This window comes from Chanos chanos, chromosome 4, assembly GCF_902362185.1.
Source record: "Chanos chanos chromosome 4, fChaCha1.1, whole genome shotgun sequence".
NCBI classification, from domain to species: Eukaryota; Metazoa; Chordata; class Actinopteri; order Gonorynchiformes; family Chanidae; genus Chanos; species Chanos chanos.
In genome coordinates, this window is record NC_044498.1 from 11166144 (window position 1) to 11189450 (window position 23307).

At 40.5% G+C, this 23307-nt stretch overlaps 3 protein-coding genes across 3 annotated transcripts; all 3 read right to left on the minus strand.

Moving 5' to 3' along the window:
* Nucleotides 1-2637: 2637 nt before the first annotated feature.
* On the minus strand, nt 2638-11573 carry rhpn1 (rhophilin, Rho GTPase binding protein 1). The gene is made up of 16 exons (XM_030772558.1): nt 11460-11573; nt 11015-11130; nt 10491-10619; nt 10296-10371; nt 10067-10144; nt 8016-8140; nt 7610-7776; nt 7420-7517; nt 7101-7190; nt 5666-5822; nt 5162-5269; nt 4549-4743; nt 4146-4222; nt 3869-4012; nt 3257-3403; nt 2638-2886 (listed from the first exon to the last, which is right to left on the minus strand). The coding sequence occupies exons 1-16, from the start codon at nt 11523-11525 to the stop codon at nt 2674-2676; spliced, it is 1986 nt and encodes a 661-aa protein (XP_030628418.1). The 5' UTR covers nt 11526-11573; the 3' UTR covers nt 2638-2673.
* A 974-nt stretch (nt 11574-12547) lies between these two features.
* On the minus strand, nt 12548-19839 carry naprt (nicotinate phosphoribosyltransferase). The gene is made up of 13 exons (XM_030772483.1): nt 19539-19839; nt 18564-18691; nt 18382-18464; nt 18120-18250; nt 17255-17370; nt 16681-16874; nt 15484-15624; nt 15315-15399; nt 14370-14450; nt 14188-14290; nt 13924-14081; nt 13686-13793; nt 12548-13552 (listed from the first exon to the last, which is right to left on the minus strand). The coding sequence occupies exons 1-13, from the start codon at nt 19783-19785 to the stop codon at nt 13466-13468; spliced, it is 1662 nt and encodes a 553-aa protein (XP_030628343.1). The 5' UTR covers nt 19786-19839; the 3' UTR covers nt 12548-13465.
* A 377-nt stretch (nt 19840-20216) lies between these two features.
* On the minus strand, nt 20217-23059 carry c4h8orf82 (chromosome 4 C8orf82 homolog). Its single transcript, XM_030771906.1, has 4 exons — nt 22964-23059; nt 22349-22544; nt 22202-22250; nt 20217-21001 (listed from the first exon to the last, which is right to left on the minus strand). The coding sequence occupies exons 2-4, from the start codon at nt 22511-22513 to the stop codon at nt 20556-20558; spliced, it is 660 nt and encodes a 219-aa protein (XP_030627766.1). The 5' UTR covers nt 22514-22544; nt 22964-23059; the 3' UTR covers nt 20217-20555.
* Nucleotides 23060-23307: the final 248 nt, after the last annotated feature.

Here is a 23307-nt window from a genome sequence, read left to right on the forward strand (position 1 = left end):
TATTTATGTGTCTGGCTTGGAGGACTGACAGCTGAGTTCATCTACCAGAATTGATAACTTATGTGTTGATATATCTTAATGGCTAATACCCTTTAAGCCCAGTTCTTAAAAAGGAATAAAACTGTCTATTGTTTTGTTCAAATCTTGATTCTTATTATTTATCAGCTAATGCACAGCTCGTTTTTGATAGATGAGTTAACAGAAATTACAGAACAGAGCAACTTCTAAGAAAAGTATCTGTCGACATGACCAAAACATCTCTCTGTGTTTAGAGTTGTAACTGTGAGACAGACCACAGTTTGACCCCGAAGTAATTCCCGAGACAAATAGAAATATCTTGGGACTTGACCACTGCAAGAGTGAAACACATTAATACAGAAAGATTCCGGTTTGGGGGCTGTCATATGCACACAAATTTACGACAGATGGGAATCCGCTGATTGTTTACGGAGACACTAACGATCCCTCGTGATTCAAATCCAGCTGTGGTAAAAAAAAAAAAAAAAAAAAAGTATTCAGACTGGTGTTCGCTACATATGACAGATTTAATGTCAGTTCAACACAACATAACAATTTCCAACGTTTTGTTGCCAATGGGAGTTTTGTAAATCTATTATATAGCCTTTGGCAATCAGTCTTTCAGACGATTTCTTAGCTGGTCAAACAATTTTGAGTTCCGTGCGTGAGCCAAAAAATCTGGTTGAACAGGGACTGCACAACAACTGTACGGCAAATGCGCATCTTCAGCCAGGGTCAACTGAATGAGCACATGGTGCGTGGAACACGTGGACCTCGTGGACGCGTAATCTTCGCGGTGTAATGATTCAGGGATCTAGTGGTTTGATAATCCCATATAAGAATATCTATTTGGCATGTTGAATGGTGTGGATATGGCTAATTTGCTTTAATCTAAAATATTTTGGGTCCTGAAATACTTCATGTGTTGCGTACAGCACCTGACAAATCATACTGCAATCCCTGTGTGACACATTTCAGAAGATTTATATTACCATAAAGTCACGAAAAAATCTCCAACACAAAGGGTATTTGTTTTGTTCTCTTTCTTCCTTTTTAATTTTTAAGTCAGACCATTTGTGTGTCATTTGTTATATGGCCTTAGCTGAGAGCAGTCATGCATGAATCATGGTTCTGATGTGGTTTGCGTAAACATGTAAAACACAGCTGACTAAAAGTACAATTTATATGCCCATTTCATTTTCTAATGGTGTCGAAAATACACTGTGCTAATTATTTCCTAATACAATTGCATAACAACAAAAAAAAATTGCAAGAACTCCTTTAATCAGAGTACACTGGTCTTTGTTCCCACAAGTAATCCATAACATAATCCCACAGTGATCACACAAGGAAAATAAGGCCGAATGCAGTAAACAAATACTGAATATTTGTAAGAAATCACAAAGACTGTAACACATCTAAAGACGCAGTTTAAGAGCAAGCACCCCTCTTAAACAATGTCGTTTTTGCTATAACACATACAGTAGACAACTGTTTTTTTCAGTGCATACCTTTTCTTGAAAATACATTCTCAATGAAATTCTAATTAAAACCTAGTTTTAAAATACTACCTCTTCACATCACACAATAATTTCATGCAAATGTACTGATCATGTTTTATGCTACTTGGACAAGAAAAAAAAAAAGTTTAGTTTTGTCTTCATACACTTAGTAACGCATGTACAACCAAATGACACTTCATTCAACTGTTACAATACCCTCTAAAACCAGGAGGACACCACTCAGAGATATCTCTGAGAATAGGTTCCAAGAACATCTACTCGGCTAGATGTTCTTAGGTATCTGGTCTTTACAAGGACAAAAAACAATTAAGAATAGTGCAAGTAAGACAGAGACTTCCTTCAGATGTTCACTGGAAGCACATTAGACGCATCAGATTCAAACTGGGCGTCTTGAAATCATATACTGTTAAAAACAACAGTTTTTTTCTTTAACAAAATATTCCACTCTTTTGTCAAATTATGAGTTAAGACTACCCATGCAAAAATGCATGGCCAAAAATTCAGTGAAATCTGACGTTCCAGAAAAATCTGCTTTGGATCTGCAATGACTACCACTAATTGGCTGCTTTGTGCATTGAAACAAACTTACAGTACATCAACTGGTGTAGTGTTACACTAATACCCAGTACTGCTGGAGAAATGTGTTGTGTCATATTTAAAGACTGGCGAATTACTGCATAAAATCATGTTAAATAACACTGTTCATTTCCACATCAATTCAGTTCTCTTAATTTGTGCTAAAAAAATTATTGTAATCCAGTTTGGATAATGTTAATGTCAACAGAATGTTCCGAATATCCTTGAAGTGTTCATCAAGGTTAGAGAGGTTCTTTACAGCTGCTAAGTGCTGATTGGTGGATTACTTCAGATGCAGCCAGGGTTGTTAAGAGTCAATTCAAATTTTGCCGTTTGTTTGATTTTCATCTTCACTTACCATTTTTGGAAACATTTCCAAGTGATGATTTACTGTTTATGTTTCAAGTTTATGAATAATGCTGCTTGATTCACTCGAAACTGAAGAACAATCAGGCATGATAACATTTTATCATCAGAGGGAATGAAAAACATGCACAGCCCTGAGTAGTCCATTCATCTCATCACCTCTGCTCAATCCCTTTCTTCTGTCTTTCCCTCAATACATTGACTCGCTCTCACGTAAATTACTGAACGGGAGGCTAAAAGTGTTTCCCAGTCTTTTCGTGACCCCACTTCCAACACCTCCCCTCCAGCTCCAGTTCAGAAGAGAGGAGGAGCTCCGCTCCTTGTGTGTTTGTTGTCTCCTCTGACTGGCAGATTGATTCTCTTTATTACTACTGGGTGAAAGTGGGGCCGCCTTCCTCTCCCCCTGGAGAAAAAGAGACCAATGCCTGTTTTAAGTGCTGTTCAAGTCCAGCGAAAGAGTGAAGCGGCATTTGAAATTTGGGATTAATTAGAGATGATACAATAATCAGACTGAATGATGCACAAGAGCAATGCGATTAGCGCTCAACAAGATGTGTTGACTTGGAGAACTGAATGACATGAATTCAAAACAAGCTGACAAATAGTGGACATCCTATGATGTGAAATTAACACATCGAAAGCAAAGGATTTCAGTGCAGCATGCATGTGTATACAGGTATTTGCTAGGTCTGGTGTATGTGTGTGTGTGTGTGTGAGTGAGTGAGTGAGTGTGTGCTTTACAATCTTGAGGGTGTGCGCAAGGATGTGTGTACCTCATGTGTGTGTAGTGTGATGATACTAAGTTCCAACCCTCTCTCCGTGCAGTTCTTCAAAGCATGCACCACTTCTGCATGCTCAGCCCATCTGTAGTCAGAGCCATTCACAGCTATGATATAATCTCCCTCACGTAATCCAGCATCCTGCAATGCATGCACAGTCAGTAAACCAGGCCCACGAACACATAAGTATCTCTCGTGTATTATGGCTTGGATTACGGAAGTCACAGATGATGGTGGTATTAAAAGACAACGATTTCAGATTATTTACTTAGCTTTTCATAATTAAAGTAAAAAATAAATGATGGCAAATGGCCTGCATGTAAGGACAAGGAGATCTTAATTCTCCTTTGCTGTCTCTAATCAAATTGTAAATTGAAACATATAAACTGCAATCCGTTCAGGCTTATATTTATACAACACCAACACATGTAAAGAAACTTTTTGGAAGACTATTTTATCTTGTGATTTTATCTTAACACAGTTATTTCTCAGAGTTCTAGTTAGTACTAGACTTTGTGTAAAAGAGGGCTGTATTAAACAGCTAACCAACAAGCTAACGGTGCTTCTCGCATTATTCGTTTAAATGTATAACTGTGGTGGTCTTACTGCAGCACACCCCCCTGGCAACACTCCAGCAACCAGGACTGGCGAATCACCCCTGAGTGTAAGGCCTAGTCCCGCCTCCCCACGAACCAGGTGCACACGTCGCCCCACCCACCGATTACGGGCAGAGAATATAGAGAGAGGGCCCTGTGTATGAACACATCCAAACATAAAAGCAACACTTAAAAAAAAAACCCACAAACAAAATAAACTACCTGACATAATGTGTGTTCATGCATGTGTGGTTGTGTGTGTGTGTGTGTGTGTGTGTGTTACTTACCAGCCTATGGAAGATGTCAGTCACTCTCACCGAGCTGAAGTCTGGGGTTATAATGTCAGGCTTCTGCTGGGTTTTAGCTGTATGTGAGAAATGTTAAGGGGTTAAAGTTAAGGGGTTAAACCTTTAGGTTCACATTTTGTAAAAAAAAAAAAAAACCCCAAAAAACATTGATCAGACAACCTCATCTCTCAACCCCTGTCTAATATGTAGTAACTCTCACAATTAACCAAAAGGGTAAGGAAACGAGACAATAGACTTCAAAAATGACAAAGGAGGAGTCTATCTGACATTATGGATCGGTGCCCAGACAACGGTAAGTTTGCAGATAACTTCAGCAACACACACTCACAGACACAGACCTAAAGACACACAGACAGACACATATACACACCAATCAACTCACACTGAATCTCAGGGGGTTCAGCAATCTCACAGAAATCGTCCTCTTGGTCGATGTCGGTGTATTTCTCCAGAGAGCGGGCGTGGGTCTGAGACAGGATCTCCTGCAGAATGTCCATTTTTCGCAGCATCTTACACACGCCGTGCAGCCGCAGAGCCTCCTCGTGTCTTATGATGGCTTTCCGTAGGTGAGCTTTACCTGAGCAAACGCATAGTTCATCACCACAAAACCACAGGACAGAGAACACAGACAGATCACAATCCCTTAAACGATATCCGCACGTGATAACCACGTTCATCGGAGTTCCGTGCTTTTAAATAACCAACTTCACTTGAAGGTTATATGGGGGGGTATACGTGAACAACTTCAGAATTGCTTTTACAAGGACACTTATCCAAGTTAGCCACTCCAATTTTATTTTTTAGACATATCTTTTAAAAATATCTCTAATTTATTGTTTTCCACATGGAAGTTATAATGTAGGAAGTGTTCATCAATAAAACAGATACATTTTGATGGATTTTACGATGAGGATGTAGCATAACAGGAGAGGGGGTAAAGTCCCTACTGGGACTGGTCTACCAGATCATGCACAGATGGACTAAAACACACTCACCTAGTCTTCTTCTGTCCTCTGGATCTAGCAGATTCAGACCATCTGGGGATCTGGTGTGTATCTGGAGCAAAGCCCTTGTCCCATTATCTTCATCATCCTCACCATCATCTTCAGTCTTATCTACAGGATCAGACACCCACTAAAATGTTAAAAACTGACACAGGTCCAGTGGTGAGGATATCTCCCACTAACACGCCTAATTGATTCAATATGGCCACTAGTATCTAAGCTCTTGTTGAGGGGCTAGTCCTATGTATTTAAGTAATGCTAACAGTGGATCGTGAAACTTGATGTGTTCTTTTTACTGATTTGTCTGATGACCCCATCTTACGATGGTTTAAATCATGTAAAACCAATAACAATATGTGATATTTCACAGGGCAAATGATATTTTTTAGGCCTGTATTGTTCATTTGGTAGTGAACAATATACAAACATGCGCGCATGCACACACACACACACACACATACACACACGCACACACACTTATTGAAAGGTACTCACATGTACAATCACACAGGGCGATGGCTGTGTAATAGTGGGCTAAGGCTCTGAAATGTTGAATTTTAACCTGAACCATTGAGAGCCAAGAAAACGGAACATAGTCCTTCAGCAACGGAACCGTCATGGTCTGTAGCACCAACGAGTACACGTCCGATACCTGCACACAGACACAAACCATTATGTTAAATGACATAAAAAATGGGATATCTACACATATACAGGACTACAAACACACACATACCAATACACAGAGTGTTACATTCACAGAAATGTTAGTGTGTCATTGTGTATCAGTGTGTGTGTGTCTGTGTGTGAGTGTGTGTGTGCACATACTTTCCCTTTCTATCCATCTCTACCTATTAGGTGCAGTTAAAAGCCCTACAATCTGACTGGTGTGAGGAGGATTTATCAAAGATGATGAAGTATACCTTAAAAAGAGAGGCACTGCTACTCCTGCTGCCATTGGCTCTGCCACTCGATAAAGCATAATTCTTGCTCTTATTCTTTCACATTAGATCTCACAGAAGTTTCAGAGTGCTGTTCCTGAGTGCGTAGATGTTTGTATTAAACAGTGTTCCATTAGATTTTGATTCTGAGGTACCCTGAAGCTCTGAAACGACTGATAGTTTGTAAATATCTGTAACCTGTGAATAGGTAGAGCACTAGTTTGAAACGTGAAGTGTTGTAATGGTTATTTCATCCCATTTGTCTCTGTTTTTGGTTAGAAAGGTTGGTAACGTCCTATATTTTTGTTTTTTCTTTTTTAAATTAGGCAGTTTATACCTCTGCAGATAGTTGAGTTTTGTTGTGTTTGTGCTATGCTCCCTTCTGTGATCAAAACCCTGTCCCTAAATATTAGCTTAAATTCAAACTGGGTCATAACTCAAACCTACAGACAGAGAAAAACACATTCGCAAGATTAGTAACATACATATAACAACATACAGAGAAACAGAAAGACACAGGACTTAAGAAACACATAGACCAACACACATACCTACATACAGATGAACACACAAACACAGGTCTTGTCCATAATGACCTTCTGATACCTACACATAGAGAAACATACCTACATACAGAGAAACATACAAACACACAGAGAAAAACACATAAACACAGTGGAACACACATAAACACAAAGAAACACATAAACACAGACATACACACAAAGAGAGAGAGAGACACACACAAATAAAGAGAGACAGACAAACACACATATACACAGGCCTTTCCATCATTTTAAACAGAATGAATGAAGCATTACAACTAGTTTTTCCACTTCAAGTCATCCAGGAAAAACAGTTAAATCATGGAAAAAGAATCATTTCCAGTGCATGTCTGTTTCTCTCTTTCTTTCTGTGTGTGTGTGTGTGTGAGTGTGTGTGTGTGTGTGTGCAGTGGATGTATCTGTGAGTTGACTGCTTCTGCTCACCCGTGCTGCCTCCTGTGCTACAAGCAGGTGTGAGGTGAGATTTGCCTGCTGCAGGTTGAGCGTTACTCTCTCACACACACACTCCTGAACCTATGAGAAAAAAATGTCTTATACAAAAAAAACTGACTTACAGGTGCAGAAATACAAAGTCCTGTGCTAGTACAAAGACAGGGATTCATACACACTCGTGGAGACTAAAATATCTCAACCAAACTTACAGTCACACACTCACCTTCTCTCCTTCTCTCACAGATACACACACAGGCACACACACACACACACACACACACACACACACCCTTTTTTTCCCCTTTTTTACCTGAGCAACCATGAGTCGGACCAGCATGTTTAGTGCAGGTCCACACATATCTAGACTTGGAGCATGAGAAAAATTCTCCTGCAGGTAGAGAAATGCACCTATGGAAACACAAAAGAACATTATACACAAATTTGTGCAAGAATATGCATGCGCACACACACACACATACACACACACACTCTTGCCGTACCAGCAGCTCTCTGGAAGGCATCAATGGCATTGTGAATGCCAGAGTGTGTGGAGCGGTCCTGTCGTGCGCCGATCTGTGTGTAAAGCGCTCCAATGTTGAATAACACACTCCCCTTCTCAAATGCCAACGCCCGCTGGCATGATGGCACACCAGTCAGTGAATCATACCTGGGGAAAGAAAGCCACAGCAAACATTCATTACACAACACAACACAACAGAACGCACACACACACACACACACACACACACACACACACACACATAGTGTCACTCACAAAAAAAACAAACAAACAAAAAGCTACTTACTCTCAAAATCCCTAAAAAAAAGCACATACACTTCACATCTTGGGATCTGAATGTTTTATTGAGCGTATTTGTGAATGTAAGCATACATAAATCCCATTACCAGTGAAAGTGGACTCCGAGATTTCTGTGTGGGGGAAAGAATCGTTGGTCCAGGAAACAGAGCTGGTTATAATATTCCATCAGCAATTCTACACCTGCATCATTACGACTGGGAGTACGCATCATCTAAAGACAGACACAAACCCACACAAAATTTGAGACACACCCTAAATATATTTGGGACACACACACGCATACACATATAAATATATACAAATACATACAAATATATAAACGCATAATTTATATTATATTTCTTACTGCACTGTTCTTTTTAAAGAGTACTGTATGCCATGACCCTGACCTCCACGTTCAGTAGGTCTATCCACCAAAATGTAGGGGCATAACTGAAAGTTCTCCAGATAAGAAAACTCGGAACTGTATTTAAATTATTAATTAAATTATCAAATTTTTCAGCGGTGTGTACGTGTGTGTGCTTTTTTTTAATTACTGAGGAATAACAGACTGTCCGACCCAGTTGTTATCTCAGTTAACAGTCATGGGTGGAGTATTGCAGGACACAGAGTGATGGATTTAAAAAGATATTACATTACAGAATAAATGATAACCAAGCCCCTGATTTGTTCTCTTAGCCTCCAAGGCTTTCAGCACTCTCAAAAGCAGCCAAGAATCACTGTGCAGTTAACACAGAATTCTGACATACTGCAGTCAAATTTATTGATTTTGTCTTTCTGTAATATGCTCTTGACATAAATTCCTTTGGCTAAAATGTTGGCATGAAGAATCACTGTCAGTCCGATTAAATTTACTTTTTAAATCTGAAAAAGATATTAACTAGTAATCAACCCCAAGGTCATTTAAAGGGCATATTGCATTCTTTTCCTTTGTTGTTCACCACAGTCCTCTCCTATATTGCTCTCCATGACTTACGCCATAATTCCATGTCAACAGGTAAAACTACTGGTTCTTTTAGCAACTCTTTCAGTTTAAGCCAAATTCTTATAGTATTACTTATAATAAAATTTTGTGATTTGCTGACATTCTGTTTTGGAAACAAACAAGACAAGACAATCTGAGGGGAGACTGGAATATTCATCTGACTATAGAGAGGAACACACTAACTCTTTTTAGAGTTTTGGATCGAATTATGCAATTGAATACCTTGAAAGGCCAAAATAGTACAACTCAAAGTTTGGCCACCTTGTAATTTTGGGGATTTATTATACCAAAAATAAAAAAAAAAAAATCAGTAATAATAGAGTATACCGTTTTTGAGTATCATCTTGGTGGAGTTATATGAACTCAAACACAAACCAGAATTTTGGTTGTCATACCACTCTGATTAAATTAATTCTCTCGGCAATATTTAAAGAATGATTTATAGAAGATTCTTCTCTCTCTGAAAATCCTTTCTCATATTATTTATGAAGAGATTTTTTTTTCTTTATTTTTTCCTTTTTTGTTGGAATTTAGTTCGTTGCCTCGACATTTCCCATTCTCTGAGACTCATATGAACTCTACTGCATATATTTGTTTTGACAAACTGACATCATGCCCATTTTTTTGTACCTTGATGCTACACCTCAGAATAGTCTTTAAAAATAAACAGAAGGTGTGGCACAGAATTTTCATTGGTTGTCAAATGTAAAACTAGATCACAAGTAAAGACATCTGAACAGACGTGTGTTTGTGGGTGAAGGACAGTTTTTTTTTGTTGTTTTTTGTTTTAATGTCATCTCCATTTCATCTACAGTTAAGGCAAAGGTGTGAGTATGGTAACATGTGAGCGCAGCCACTGCATCTTGTCACACTACAAAGCAATGTGATGCATAGGGAGGTGCAGATTGCTCCTAACATGACAATACCTGAAACTACCGAGCCAGCTGGCTGTCAGTGACCACTGACAAACACTAACACAGACCCTGCCTGACAACCCCACCCAAGAGGACACAGCCAGCCCTGTTTCCAATGAAACTTTTCCACAGTCAGGAAGTGTCACACTACGGGGATTTGAACTGTAAACCCCTGGGCACAGTAAGTGAAGCAGAGTGGTTGTGTGTGTAAGCGTGATTGTTGTGAAGAAAATCGAACCTGTCGAAGCGCCATGAATTCTCCGATCTCTGTCTCGTAAAGAGAGGCATCCTCGCCATAGTGCTCACAGATAAAATCCTAAAGAAAAAAAACACACACACACAACATAAACACTGACATCAAAACTAGACATTTCTTTAGCAGAGGTACAACACAGAAGGAGGATAAAAACAAAGAGATTAGAGAGGGAGGGAGGAGGAGAGAGAGAGGGGGAGAGAGATTTTCTTACTTGGATAGGGACGGATAGATCAATTTCCTTGGTCTCTTTTAAACCCAGCGGGATCATAGGAACATTTACCTTTTCACTTTCAAAAAACAAAAAACAGTAGGAACTGTGAGCTAACATGATGAGCTTTGTGAAGTTAGGTATAATGTTTGTATGTCTCACAGTCTGATTTAATACGTGAATTGTGTGTGTGTGTACCTCTCAGTCTGATAAATCTCCATATTGCTGTTCAGTTCCTCTAGTTCCTCTTTGAGAAGCTGCAGATTGGAGTTCACAAAACTCAACTCCAGAGCAACAGTCTCTTTAACTTTTTGATTGGAGCTCGCCCTAACACACAAACACTTCATCACGGTCTGCTCCAATACATGCACCTGACGTTCACATTGAAAATATACTGTACATTTATATATCAAGTTAAATATATAAACTGACAACACAGATACGTGAAAACGTGCATACGTCAGATTTTTGACATTAGCACAAAACAAACACACAAAGTGTGTGGGGTTTTTTTTTTCCTATTTTGGTGGAAACATGTAAGTAATTGGGATGGGGAGGAAAAGTCAATGACACTGGCGAGCAGAACAAGTAGTTATTCACTCTGTTACTTTTTACTAGACAGACAGACACTCAAAACACACAAGCATGGTGATACAAACATGTTCTCCCAATTTCATACCCCCCCCCCCGGACCACACACAGACTCGCATGCACGCAAACACCTGTAAAGGTTTTCTGCTCCTGTTCGTAGGCGCAGCTCACGATTGATTTGCTGGTTGATTTTGGCTCTTCGTTGCTGAAGTTTACTGCGCTGCGTTGACACCAAAGGATCACATCCCTTCAACACACAGACGCGCCTTGTAAGTCTACTTTTAAATCTAAATTTAAGGAAATTCAGGAAAACGGTGGCAACAGCACTTAAAGGTCTTAGGGTATAGGATAATTTCAGTGTATTCGTCAGCAAGAATTGGTGGATTTGTGGTCAAATGCAACCTCAGGTTCCAGAATTTATATAACAGGCTCGTTTAATTACTTAGACAGCCAAATAGAGACACCCGCTTGACCGGTCTCCTCCACCCTATTTATAAAGCTGGGCGAACAGGGCATGGATTAGGGCTTAAGGTCATGAACTGTGACAGAATTCTTATTCTCAACACAGTCACTCACCTTTCGGACAGATCCGCCATCCCCCTCGAGCGCTGGGATCTCCTCCTCAGAACCTCCGTCCAACATCCCTCTGTGAGTGTGCGCGCGTGCGTGCGAGAGACGAAGAAAGAAGGAGACACTTGTCACACTTAGTTTAGGTGACAAGCGCTTCTCGTAGGATAGATGATGTCTTCTGTCGTATATGTCCCCAGGGGAATAACTTAACGCACTCCTGCTGAATCACTTCAAAAGCACTTCTGAAAACGTGGTTTCAGTCTCACGCAAGGCGAGAGGTGGTGCGAGACTCGGTAATGAGCTCATATCAAATACTGTGGCAGATCGGTGAACTGAACCGTAATCCCTTAACTCCCGTACCGAATGTTTGCGAGTTCGAACAACTAGGGATGATAAACCATCAGGTGAATGCACCACCAAGCGCTCTGTAATGATTAGAAGAAAAGATTTTCGCCCACTCTTTCCCTAAACCCTCTCAGAAATAAAATACAGCAACTCCAGACTCAAGTAACAAAATCTGTTGAATATGTACATGAGTAGCAGCTGATCTCTCGCTCCATGGGTTTAGTGTGAAAGACAAGTCCGCCCATATCTCTAGCCAATTAAATGGCGCGATGTCTGACTGACACTTACACAGACGAATCACGGTACTAAAAACAGTACATACTGACAGTTAAAACGTCAAATGAGCTACAACTGGGTGGGAATAGAGGTGATTTGGAGCGGAAGAATGACCGTTGCCCATAGTAACGCAAAGGCATCGGTTGTCGGGAGGAGTCAACGAGTACAAAGGTTTTGTCCCAATCCGTTATTCGGAGAGAGCGTGTGACTCTGGTGTAACGCAGCTTTTTCATTGTCTTTTCGGGAGCAAGTCTTTAAGGACAATTTTCAAACAAGTTTTATAAAAGCGTATCACTGTTAAAACTCGTTCTCAGTCTGAATCAGCACTGCCAAATCTTTAATAGTTCTACAGTTTATCACAACCACCAATATACCAAAACGGTGGGGATTCAGCTGATCTGTGAGGGCTTTAAACTAAAGAAGTAACTTAAAGGTGGTGTGCACAGAGATCTTACTGCTTTATTCCCTGGATATCAACAGAACATAAACAAATCCCTACAAGTTAGAACAAGGATACAAGCATGACACAGTGTGCAATGAGGTCAGCAAACCAGAAAGCACTGAGGAAGGTTCCACGGGTTTCGAAAGATTGTGCTTTTGATCAAGCAACATCACTTGGTATACATCTACCATCCAAGTCTGCAGCAAACTCAGTTCAGAAATCAGCCGAACTATACGGAAATCAAATCCACCCCTTATTCAATCCAATGGCACAAGGAGAAATTCTACCTACTGAGGAAGAGAAAAAAAAGGAGAAAAAGAAAAGAAACCCTCCTCCTCCTCCAGGTGATTCAGAATTCTTCTCTGAAGACCGTTTCATCATACTTAAAGCATGAGGATGTTTTCACCACAACGGAATTTTAATAACAGTCATTGAATTCCCACTGCTGTTCACTGGGTGTCTATGTCCATTAGAAAAATTCTTATAAGAACTGTTGATAAATATCAAATAAGTGTGTATTAAGTTTTACAGCGCTCATGTCTACCATGTGTCCCCACCAGTTAATGAATGGCTGAAAAAGCTAATCTTTTGAGGAAATAAGTTTAAAGAAAGATATGCCTATAAAAACAAAGAGCTCTTAAATATTATCTGATATGGCTGGCGTTATGCATATTCATCTTTAGTTACAGGTGAATGGAAGTCAACAGAAAGTTCCCATTATAATAGCAAAAGGACCTTGTTTGTATGTTAAAATCAACATATTTTCAGAGATCAATGGGTAAATATTTAAGAACACTAAGACAGTCAGTTATACATGATGGGCATACACAGGCATGTTCCACATGAGCCTATCCAGTTACAATCAGAATCTGAAAATGGTTTGGCGTCTTTGGGTTGTTACTGAGTCTTTGTTAGTTCGAACAGACACTGATGATTGCATCCAACTGACTCAGTTTGGCAGCATAAAGTTACTGCCTTTGCTGTTTCCTCGTGTGATATCGGAGATAAGAGAATGGAGTCTCTTGGATAGAGCCACCTGTGGAAGAGACACAGACACAGGCATAATGAATACACATGCACTCACCATAGTTTTGAGATTAAGAGACTAATACTAATATTATGAATATTGTGTTGACTGTCATGGGTGGGGGTGCCTGTGTGTCACTCACTGTGTATGCCTCTGGTCCCTGTAGTCTCTTGTGGCAAGCAGGCAGGGATTGCAGGGACATCTGGGCATAGGCACGGCTTTGAGGTACGCCACTCAGAGGGAGCGTGAGCTAACCATATACACATACTTATGGTCAGACTGGTTATAAAAAAAAAATTAAAAAAAAAAAACCACACACACATATGTAATTCTGTGTTCAATTTGAAATATATTAAGGAGTAAATAGAATAGATTTTTACCTGCCCACAAGAAAAAACCTCCATTCTCAGAGTGGTGACCTGGGCAGGTGTGACTGATAGTTCTATCTGGGCCTGCTCTAGGGAGTGACACTGTAATGACACCCCCGCCTCAGGGGCAGGTTCGTCAGCCAGAGAAATCAGATCCAGGAAGGGATGTCCTGGTGGAGAAGAAGACGAGTATAAGTGAAAGTGATGTGGTAGAGGATCTATTATACCTGAGAGCTTGTTTTTTAGGCCCAGAATTTATAACACCTACAAACTCACCGTCTGAGTCAAGCAGCCTGTACACAGCCTTTCGACCAGGCAGTGTGCTCTTGTCTGGATCCTCGCTCAGTTTCATCCTCGGCCGACCTCTGACCTCGACCAACTGCAGACAAAAATAGCTGTGAGAGCATGCGAATGTGTGTTTACATATGCGAGCAAACACGCAGAACTACAAGGATTACCTTGTACACACAGCCTAGAGAGGGCTGACGTGTGCACGTGACAAGATGAGTTCCAACTCCCACCACGTCAATCTCGTTATCCTAAATAAGAATCAGAGAGAGTGGAAATGAAACTGTTTGAACCAATTAGCCCAAATAGAACAATAACTATTGATATACATTTCTTATAGCTGTGACTGGTGACAGCATGAAAAATAAGCCTGTACAACCTCCAACATTCTTGCATGTTGCTGCTTATCAACTTAACTATAGTAAATCATTAAATATAAATCTACTTGATTGTATGTCCTCAATGATATGATTGATTTATTTCTGAATTTCCTATCATGACATTAGATTTATTGGTATACATATTTTTTTTTACCAACATGTGAATCACAGACAAAAACAGCAACAGCTAGAGAGTGATGTTCATTTTGGCTGACAGGACTGCTTCATTGTACAAATGAGGGGGAGCTTCCAAGTGGTTATCCTGGCAAGTCTCCCTTCCGTTCCTTCACTCATCTCACTAAACGAGTGTAATTAAAACAGAGGGCATATTGAGATAAGGGTGCTTCTAACTCCCTCCCTCACACTCCACCATCATTAGTTATCTGCTTTTCTCTATGGATCAAATGGCACCTTACTGAAGAGGCAACATTGTATACAGTGCTCTCCAAATGAGGTAAGACCAGAAGTCTGTTGGATTGAGGTTCTTGTCAATTTAAACATCTGTGTGTGCGCAAACAAACAACATGCATGAGTGTGTTCATGGGTGAATTGTGGGCATATGATAGTTCAGGACATATTCCAAGATCTGCATTACAGAATCCATTTGACTGTTCAGATTAAAGCAGTGAAAAAAAACATCAGCTCCTCATTAAGGTTATGAATTATAAATGGGGAGGTGAGCGACAGCTCTGATAAACAAGAGACTGAATTGAGAGGATGAATTTGATCGCTGACCTTTTTGCTTAGTTCAGCTAGACTTTGTTCAGACATGCTGTTTGAGCCAACAATGATCAGAGACTGGAATCCAGGAACAGAGAAACTACAGGAAGGGCAAGAGAATGGAAGAGTTACACAAGAGTTGTGTGACCAAATCTTAATGAGATGTTTGTGAAGTAACACTCACTGGTTGCTGCACTTCTGGAAAACATGCCGCACTTCCACTGACTGTCTGCAGAGGTCTCCACTGTCTAGTCTCACGCCCACTGGCTGGTACCCTAGCTCACACAGAGCAAGGGCAACAGCACAAAAACACAGCAAGCCACTACTGCAACAAACATACAGAAACATATAGATATTTACAAATGCAGTTCTGTAGGTCTTACTCAAGTAATGGGATAATTTAATCAACAAATGCTTCAACAATAAACAAAACGCTTTGATAAGATTAATCAGGCTGTTCAAACATGCATTACCATGTGCTTTATATTAGCAGTGCTTTATAATAGCAGTATATCAATCAAATAAAAAAAAATCATGGAACGCTTTTTTTGGATCAAATGAAAGCTCTAATGAATGTGGACTTCTCATTGAGCAATAGCATTGTTCCTCAGAACCTGAGACTCAGTTCATATACCTACATCTCCCCTTGTCATAATATTTTTGACAGTCATATGCATTACAGTACATACAAGTATACAAATCAGTTAACGAATGTCAGTCTACTAAATTAATACACTGACACACAATGTTTTACCTATTTGCATTGCTTAGCTAGCTCACCGAGACAAATAATCTTATGCTTTCTTACCATAAATGTGATACATGGGCATTTTTAGCTGCGTTCTAGTAGTTAGTTTAATTCACAGTTTCCTATTGTTTACTGTAAGGATGATGTACAACCTTATCTCTTCCTGAGCTAAAGAACAAGAAGGGCCTCCCTATGTTTAAAGTACTTACTGAATGTCGGTGAGCACTTGTAAGTGTCTTCAGTGCTGAGGAGAAATAAACCCATTCTGAGGAATACTGTCGTTGATCTGCACTACTTTTCCACACTTAAATAATCATCAGCAATGCATGCAGTAAATCACAACAATTTTCTCCCAGGAAATAAAATTCCTCCTCATATGGAACATGACCTACACCTGTCTCATAATGCAGCATAAAAAGAAGTGACAAATGTCACAATGTATAAATAATTGCACATCACCATCATTAACATGCATATGAAAATCAGTAACAATTGTGAGCAAGAGGACAGGACAAAGAAGGAAATTTTGAATTGTGTGAGAGGATCAAAGATAACATGTGATTTAATGTAGCTGTGGTATAAAAAAATAAGGCGTATGAATATGAGCAAAGTCCTGTTCCGATGGAAAATTACCAGCTCACGTTGTAGCTGTCAATCACAGGCAAAAAGTTGTTTGGGTAAGCAACAGCATAGGACAAGAAAGCTGCAAGTTCGCCCTCTCTGACCCGGCCTGACTCCGCCCCTAGTAACTGGCACACATTCCCCAGCCAACCCTTCACCAACGAAATAAGGTCAACAGGGTCACGACCTCCCAAAGGCACCAGAGTCTGCCGTGAGAAAGCATCATATAAGCAGCGCTGGCAAAAAACATTTCTTAACTGCAGTGCAACAACAGTTCTACAGTTTATTATGATGCTCAGAATAATTACATTGGACACCAAGTCATTCTCAGAATTAAAAAACAGTGGGATGTTCATCACTGTTTCGCCAAACATTAAATTTATCTTTGGCTTTAGTTGGCCTAAATAATCACTGTGGTCATCAAAACCAGCTAAACAAAAAAAAACAAACAAAAAAAAACAACTAATCCTTCTTAAATGTACTGAAACAAAGTGTGAATTCATCTATTACTGAATTGTTGTTTACTACATTCATAATACCGTTTATCTTATTTCTCTTGATAATTCAGAAGAAATATATATTGTACCTGAGGCCAAACTTCCTCGAGAGAGGAAAAGGAAGTGACGTAAGAATGGGCCATAGTGCCGGCCACAGGAATGCCAAACAGACGGCCAGCCAGTACATTACTGGTCATATCAAAACCTGCACAGACATGAAAACAGCTCAAGATACTGGCTGTGAATGTGGACATTTTTCTTTAGGGTATGAACATAAAAACTGCATTCTAAGTACAGATAATCTTTTGAGCGTAATGTTCACCTGTTGTTTACCCTTGATGTTTTGCTTTTTACCATTATTTCATGATTTATTCCCATGAGAAAAAAAAATTACAGTGTTACAGGTTGCTAACATATAAAAGTAATAATACGAAGTAGTAATTCTAGAAGTAGAACTCTACAATACACAGCTATGATATATTTTAGAGTAGAAACAACACATTGTAGGATGAAAATGGTAACAGACTTTAAGGCAACAATGACTGATGGGTGATGATATCGCATAGCTGCACTACCACAGTAGCCGAACAGCAAAACTTGATTTAAAAGATAAAAATAGATAGGAACAGCTCAGCAGGCTGTCATGGTAATGCTCTAAGCAATCCATTTGATTCGCCATCACAGGCATGTTCACTCTTATTAATCTAACTGTAAGTGGGTTATGCAAATAATTCTGACATGTTTGACTGATAAAAAAGGAAAAAAGTAGCTGAAGGGGATTTATGTTTGAAGCTTCAGTGTGAACATTTTCTCCCTTGTGTCATAATTCCTGTGAGCAACATTAATGTGCATGCTTATGTGTGTGTGTGTGTGTGTGTGTGTGTGTGTGTGTGTGTGTGTGTGTGTGTGTGTGTGTGTGCGCGTGTGCCTGAGGATCTGCTGGCAATGTCTCACCACCGATGTGTGTGTAACGGGAGGCAGTGAGTCCTCCATCAGGACCCTGTGCTCTCCTCAGACCCATCTCCACCAACCTGCGCCTGGGACCAGCTGCCAAACGAAACCTAGCTGCGTTGCTGCACACCAGACTAAAACACCAAAACAAAGGTGTGTTGGAGGAGATGACTGTGCTCTCCAAATAAGAAGATAAATAATTACAAATTCTTCGCGATTAGCATAAATACAATCCTTGGATGTAAATGTGTATGTGTGGGCCTACCTGGCATAATTGACCAGGCAAAGCAGGGTGGTCTCTAGCAGTTGCACCACAGCCAGAGGGCCAGATACCTCCAGTACAGGGACCTGAGAGAAACACAGAGGCATCACATGCTCTCACTCGTTCACCTATTCACAGACATCAAACATGTACTTTGCCTTTTAACCGAGCCAGTAATCCCTTACCATAGCAAAGACCACAGTGCCTTCAGGTACCGAGCGAATGGAGACAGAGGAGCAGTCCAGCCCCCGCAGGTATGAGAAGAAAGCAGGGTCAGTGTCAGAAGGCAGTACTGAGCGTAGATACTCCACATCTGTATTTAACAGACACAACGCAAAACTGTATCACAAATAAATCATACTCAAGACACACCACTGTGACTAAGGTGTCGTGAAGGTTCATGCTGAGTGTGCCCTCAATGTGTTTTGATGTAAATCCAAGTGGTACATTTCAGGTACACGTAATTGTAACGCACTGTCTGAGTGTATCTGAAATTTGTACCTCTGTTCGTTGCTTGACGTAACAAGAGGAAAAGAAATTTTGCAGTCATGTCCACTCCCAGTTTCCGTAGCTGGTAGTGGAAGTACACATTGTCAGTGTGTGTTTACAGCACAAGTTAGGCATCTCGTGGTAGGCACACTCTGACATCTTACGAAAAATAAGTGACCTTCGTCCCGTGACGACATAACCATTACTCGTGTTGTTACAAAAGCTGGTCCGTCTGTAATATGTGGGTTTTACACTAAGTAGCCTGCAGTTAATTCATCGTTATTCAAGTCATGTGCAAACCCCGTGGTGACTTTCAAGAAATTTTCCTTAGAGTGTCTTAAGCGTGTCGGATATATGAGAAGGCCTCGCGAAAAGTTCAGCGGTGTCGTATAAAGTTCACAAGGCGGGTCCAGCAGGGCCCTTTTAACCATTTGGAACGTGTTATGTGTAACCGTTTGAGTACAGCTGCCTACATTGCACTTCGCGACTCAGTATTTTGATAGATGTGAAGAAATGTGATGTAAAATCCTGTGTCATTCTGGATTTTACTACAAACTAATTACGGATACAGCCGACCGTCTAACAAGGGAAACGTTGTGATAACTGACTCATAAAATAGAAGGTTTATGACCTTCTATCTCCTCTGACGTGATGTGCCGTTTCAGACTCACCTTGGTCACTAAGGTGGTAACTCTTTAAGAACAGTAAGCAGTCATTCAGCCCAGCAAATAGTGAGAAGCCACCAGCGAACGGGTTGTTCCGGAAAAACAATTCAAACACGGCAGGCTCGTTGTGTCTTCCTGCTCGCCAGTAAGCATAAGCCATGGTAAACTGGTACAGGTCTGTAAGAAGGGGAGGCACACGCTCGCGCACTGAGCGTTCCGCTGCAGTCCATGCTTCGCTCTCTGATGTCGCCATGTTCGCTCAGCCTCACTTTATACTCCAGGCCCTCTGGGACATGGAGTTTAAACTTGCCTCCCACTAGCTCTCCACCCCTTCAGTAGACTCCGGTGTCTCGTCCTCTCTCTCCCTCCCACTCCATTCTCTTTCGTTTTTCCTCTCCTCCACCCTACTTTCTGGCTCCACCCATTATTGAAGCTAGTGGTGTGTTTAGGTATGTGCCAAAATAAACAAAGCCAGTACAACATCAACAATGATTATTCATTAAACACATTTTTGGACAATATTTTTAACACATTCTTTGCCACCTCTTGTTTGTTGACCTTCAACCACCACCACAACCCCCAACACACACATCCCCACACACATAAACAGACAGATTCTTAAATACAGTGTCAGTAAATATGATTACTACTTCAGGATACACTGGGATGCACAAAAATACATAAGGCAGGTCTAATGAAATATACAGGGTTTTAATTCATAGCAATTTAGATAACAATCCAAATTCTACATACCTAACTACCCCATATACTCATTTGAGACAAAATCCATGTACACATGGTCCAACATTCACATACTCACACACAAACTCAGAAATCCTTGGTAAGCTGCAAACGGTTCATCGTTTGATTTTCATTTCTGGAGCACATAATTTTTGCTGATCAACTCTGAACCACACTGATAGAGTGTGCTACAGAAACAACTTCAGAAGTAGCTATGTACTAAATCTTCCTCCAAACAACTGGATGCTTTTGCAAACTCCTATAATAGCAGCCTAACCCACTCTAGGTTGTCTGCTCAAAATGTCTAGCCAGCTCATTAGTTAGTGTGTATCGATGCCCCGCCCATGTAAAGTGACTGGGTGGGTCATTGTGGTCTCGTCCTGAAGGGTACTCAAAGTTTGGGCTGAGATCAATGGCCAGTGCAGAGCGTACCAATCCCACACCACCTCCACTTTCAGGTCCAGGATGGTACACCCTTCCAGTCAGGGGATGCATGAAAAGAGCCTCTGGCTGAAAAGCGACTGACAATTTGACTCCACCCCCACAGTAGGACAGACGCTCCTCTGACCCCAGCTCTGACAACAGGTGGGTGAAGACAATAGGCTGATCATCACAGCGCAGGAAGTTACGCTCTCTCCCACAAAGAGACAGAAATGGGAAGTCTTGCTGGTACCGGCCAGTCCGATTGGCTCTCAGGCGGCTGAAGAAGAAAACAAGGAACTGCTTATCTGTGGAATAGTGGATGAAAAATCAGATAGAGGAAAATTATAAGAGGAAAATAAGATCACACATATTAATGTCCTTTTTTGTTTAATGGCAAATACCTTTTTATAACTGACGATATGGAGAAGCAAAGTCGCCAAAGTGTGAGAAAGAGGCTATGGCTTAGTGTAAGATGCAGAGCGGTCATAACTATAAGAACTGCCAAAGCAATGAACAACTGAACACATAGGTTCAAACTCAGTTCCATTTTAAGTATTCATTCATTCAACGTACGTTATCCAATACAATCAACATGTGAGAATACCACTGTGGTCACTATTCAGAGGAATTAATGGCATAACAGTGACTGACGAATTACGATTATGGCGTTGTGCTCTTCTCCCATTTCCACATTAGCTGGATTAGAAATCTCTACAGCCTGGTCAACTTCAACCAACTGTCAGACCATATTTAAAGTTTTCCTACTACTTCCTCAATATTTTCCTAATTTTAAAAAAGCACTGAAAATATAGGCTTAAACATGTTGTGAACACCCAAGAAGGGATGTCTATGCTTCATAGTCCTTGTTAAACCAAATTCCTTTATTTCTCCAATCTGTCTTGACTCTAGATGAATATTTTTAAATCACTGAAATATTTCAAAATGCATGACAGTGGTAGATGTCTGTTATTTGCTTTCTGAAAATCTTATGTAAAATACGTAGGTAGACTAGGTTTGGGCCAGATTATGTTTGGGGATAGTTTATCACTGCCATCTTATAGACCTAGATAAATTTAAACAGAACTGTTCTAGTTGCCAAAGACTCAGAAAAATACTGTTTCTGAGTTGATACAAAAGGAAGGATAAGTAAGAGCAGAAACATGAGTGCTGTTTGGATGTGAATGATCAGAGCTCACAGAGCCGTTTCTCAGCTAGTTAGTATATAAGGTTGCAAGCTTACTATATCTAATACAAAACACATGATTCACATGGACTAATGAGCACAAAGGATTTGCATGGAAACACACGTTTCACAATAATACACGAGCACTGTGGCACATGTGACTGAATGTAAGACAGCAGCACATGACTCTGATCATTGCTGATGGCGAAACAGGTAAATTTGCAGTAATATATGACGCATATTTCACAGCGTGCGTGCTTGTTGCAAGTGTGGGAAGGGGAAAGACTCCGACATTCCTCTAGACTACACACACTGGCAGTACCTTTGAAGCAGGTGACAAAGTTCTTCATCTTAGTATCGTCCAGAAAGAGCTGTTTTGAGACAGAGTACGGATTGTCAGTGATGAATTTAATATGCAAATTTAATCTTAAGTAAGAGGTTTTCTGCCGGACGGAGTCGTAAGCTGTACCTGCCCTTGGTGGTCGATGTAGTAAAAGTACTCGCGAATGCGGGGCTCCGGACTCTGCCCCTGAGTGTAGGTGGTCTCGTCTCTCGTGAAAACTGCAGGTACCAGAGGCTTTCGGAGCCACCTAAGGCTCCTCCTGCCGCAGCACAACACCGTTGCAGCTGTCATTAGATCTTACAGGTTGTACACTTCTGTGGAGCTAACAGAAGAAGGGATGACATTACACAGAAACTTAACTTTCCATTGAAGTCAATTTAATCTCCTACTGTTCAGGCATCAAAATGTTTCTCAGTTGTTCTCAAGGTTGTAATCATGTCGATCTAGTTGCAAAACACGGCAGATTTTTATGACCATTCCGACCATAACACTGGTAAGGGAAACAAGGGACAGTTTAAATTAGTTCCTGTGTTGCTTTCAATTGTGCAGCTCGCTGAAAGCGGGTCGGCCACGTATGGCGTCACAAGTCAATGCAGTTTAATTCCGACAGAGTTGTCGTTTAGCGTAAGCAGACTTGGCTAAGCAAACATGGCGGCCCGCATAGCAGCATACAGAGCAATACAAAGCTTATATTCATTAAAAAGCCTAAACGAGCAAGTTGAGAAATGCATGAAATTTTACCCCTCATATATTGTCTTTACACTTAGCTAAATCTCTAAAATGCTACACAGGTGAAGGAGAGGTAGAGACAATAATTGTTTAAGGTAGCCTGCCTTGCTAACTGCACAGATAATATGTTGCTGGAGGACTGTCATTGGGTGACGCTAGCAGTGTTTGTCATTACGTCGTCAGACTGGGGAGGCGTCTTTGTCGCACTTTTTGGTTGTTTATAGCCAATGCAGCCACGTTGCAGTATTTTTAATTTGCAGCATTGCAAATAAAAAGCCTTTTACAAAGATTTTTACACACTCACCTGCAGAGATACATAAAGGCATACACTATGGCAAAATGTATAATGCTATGTT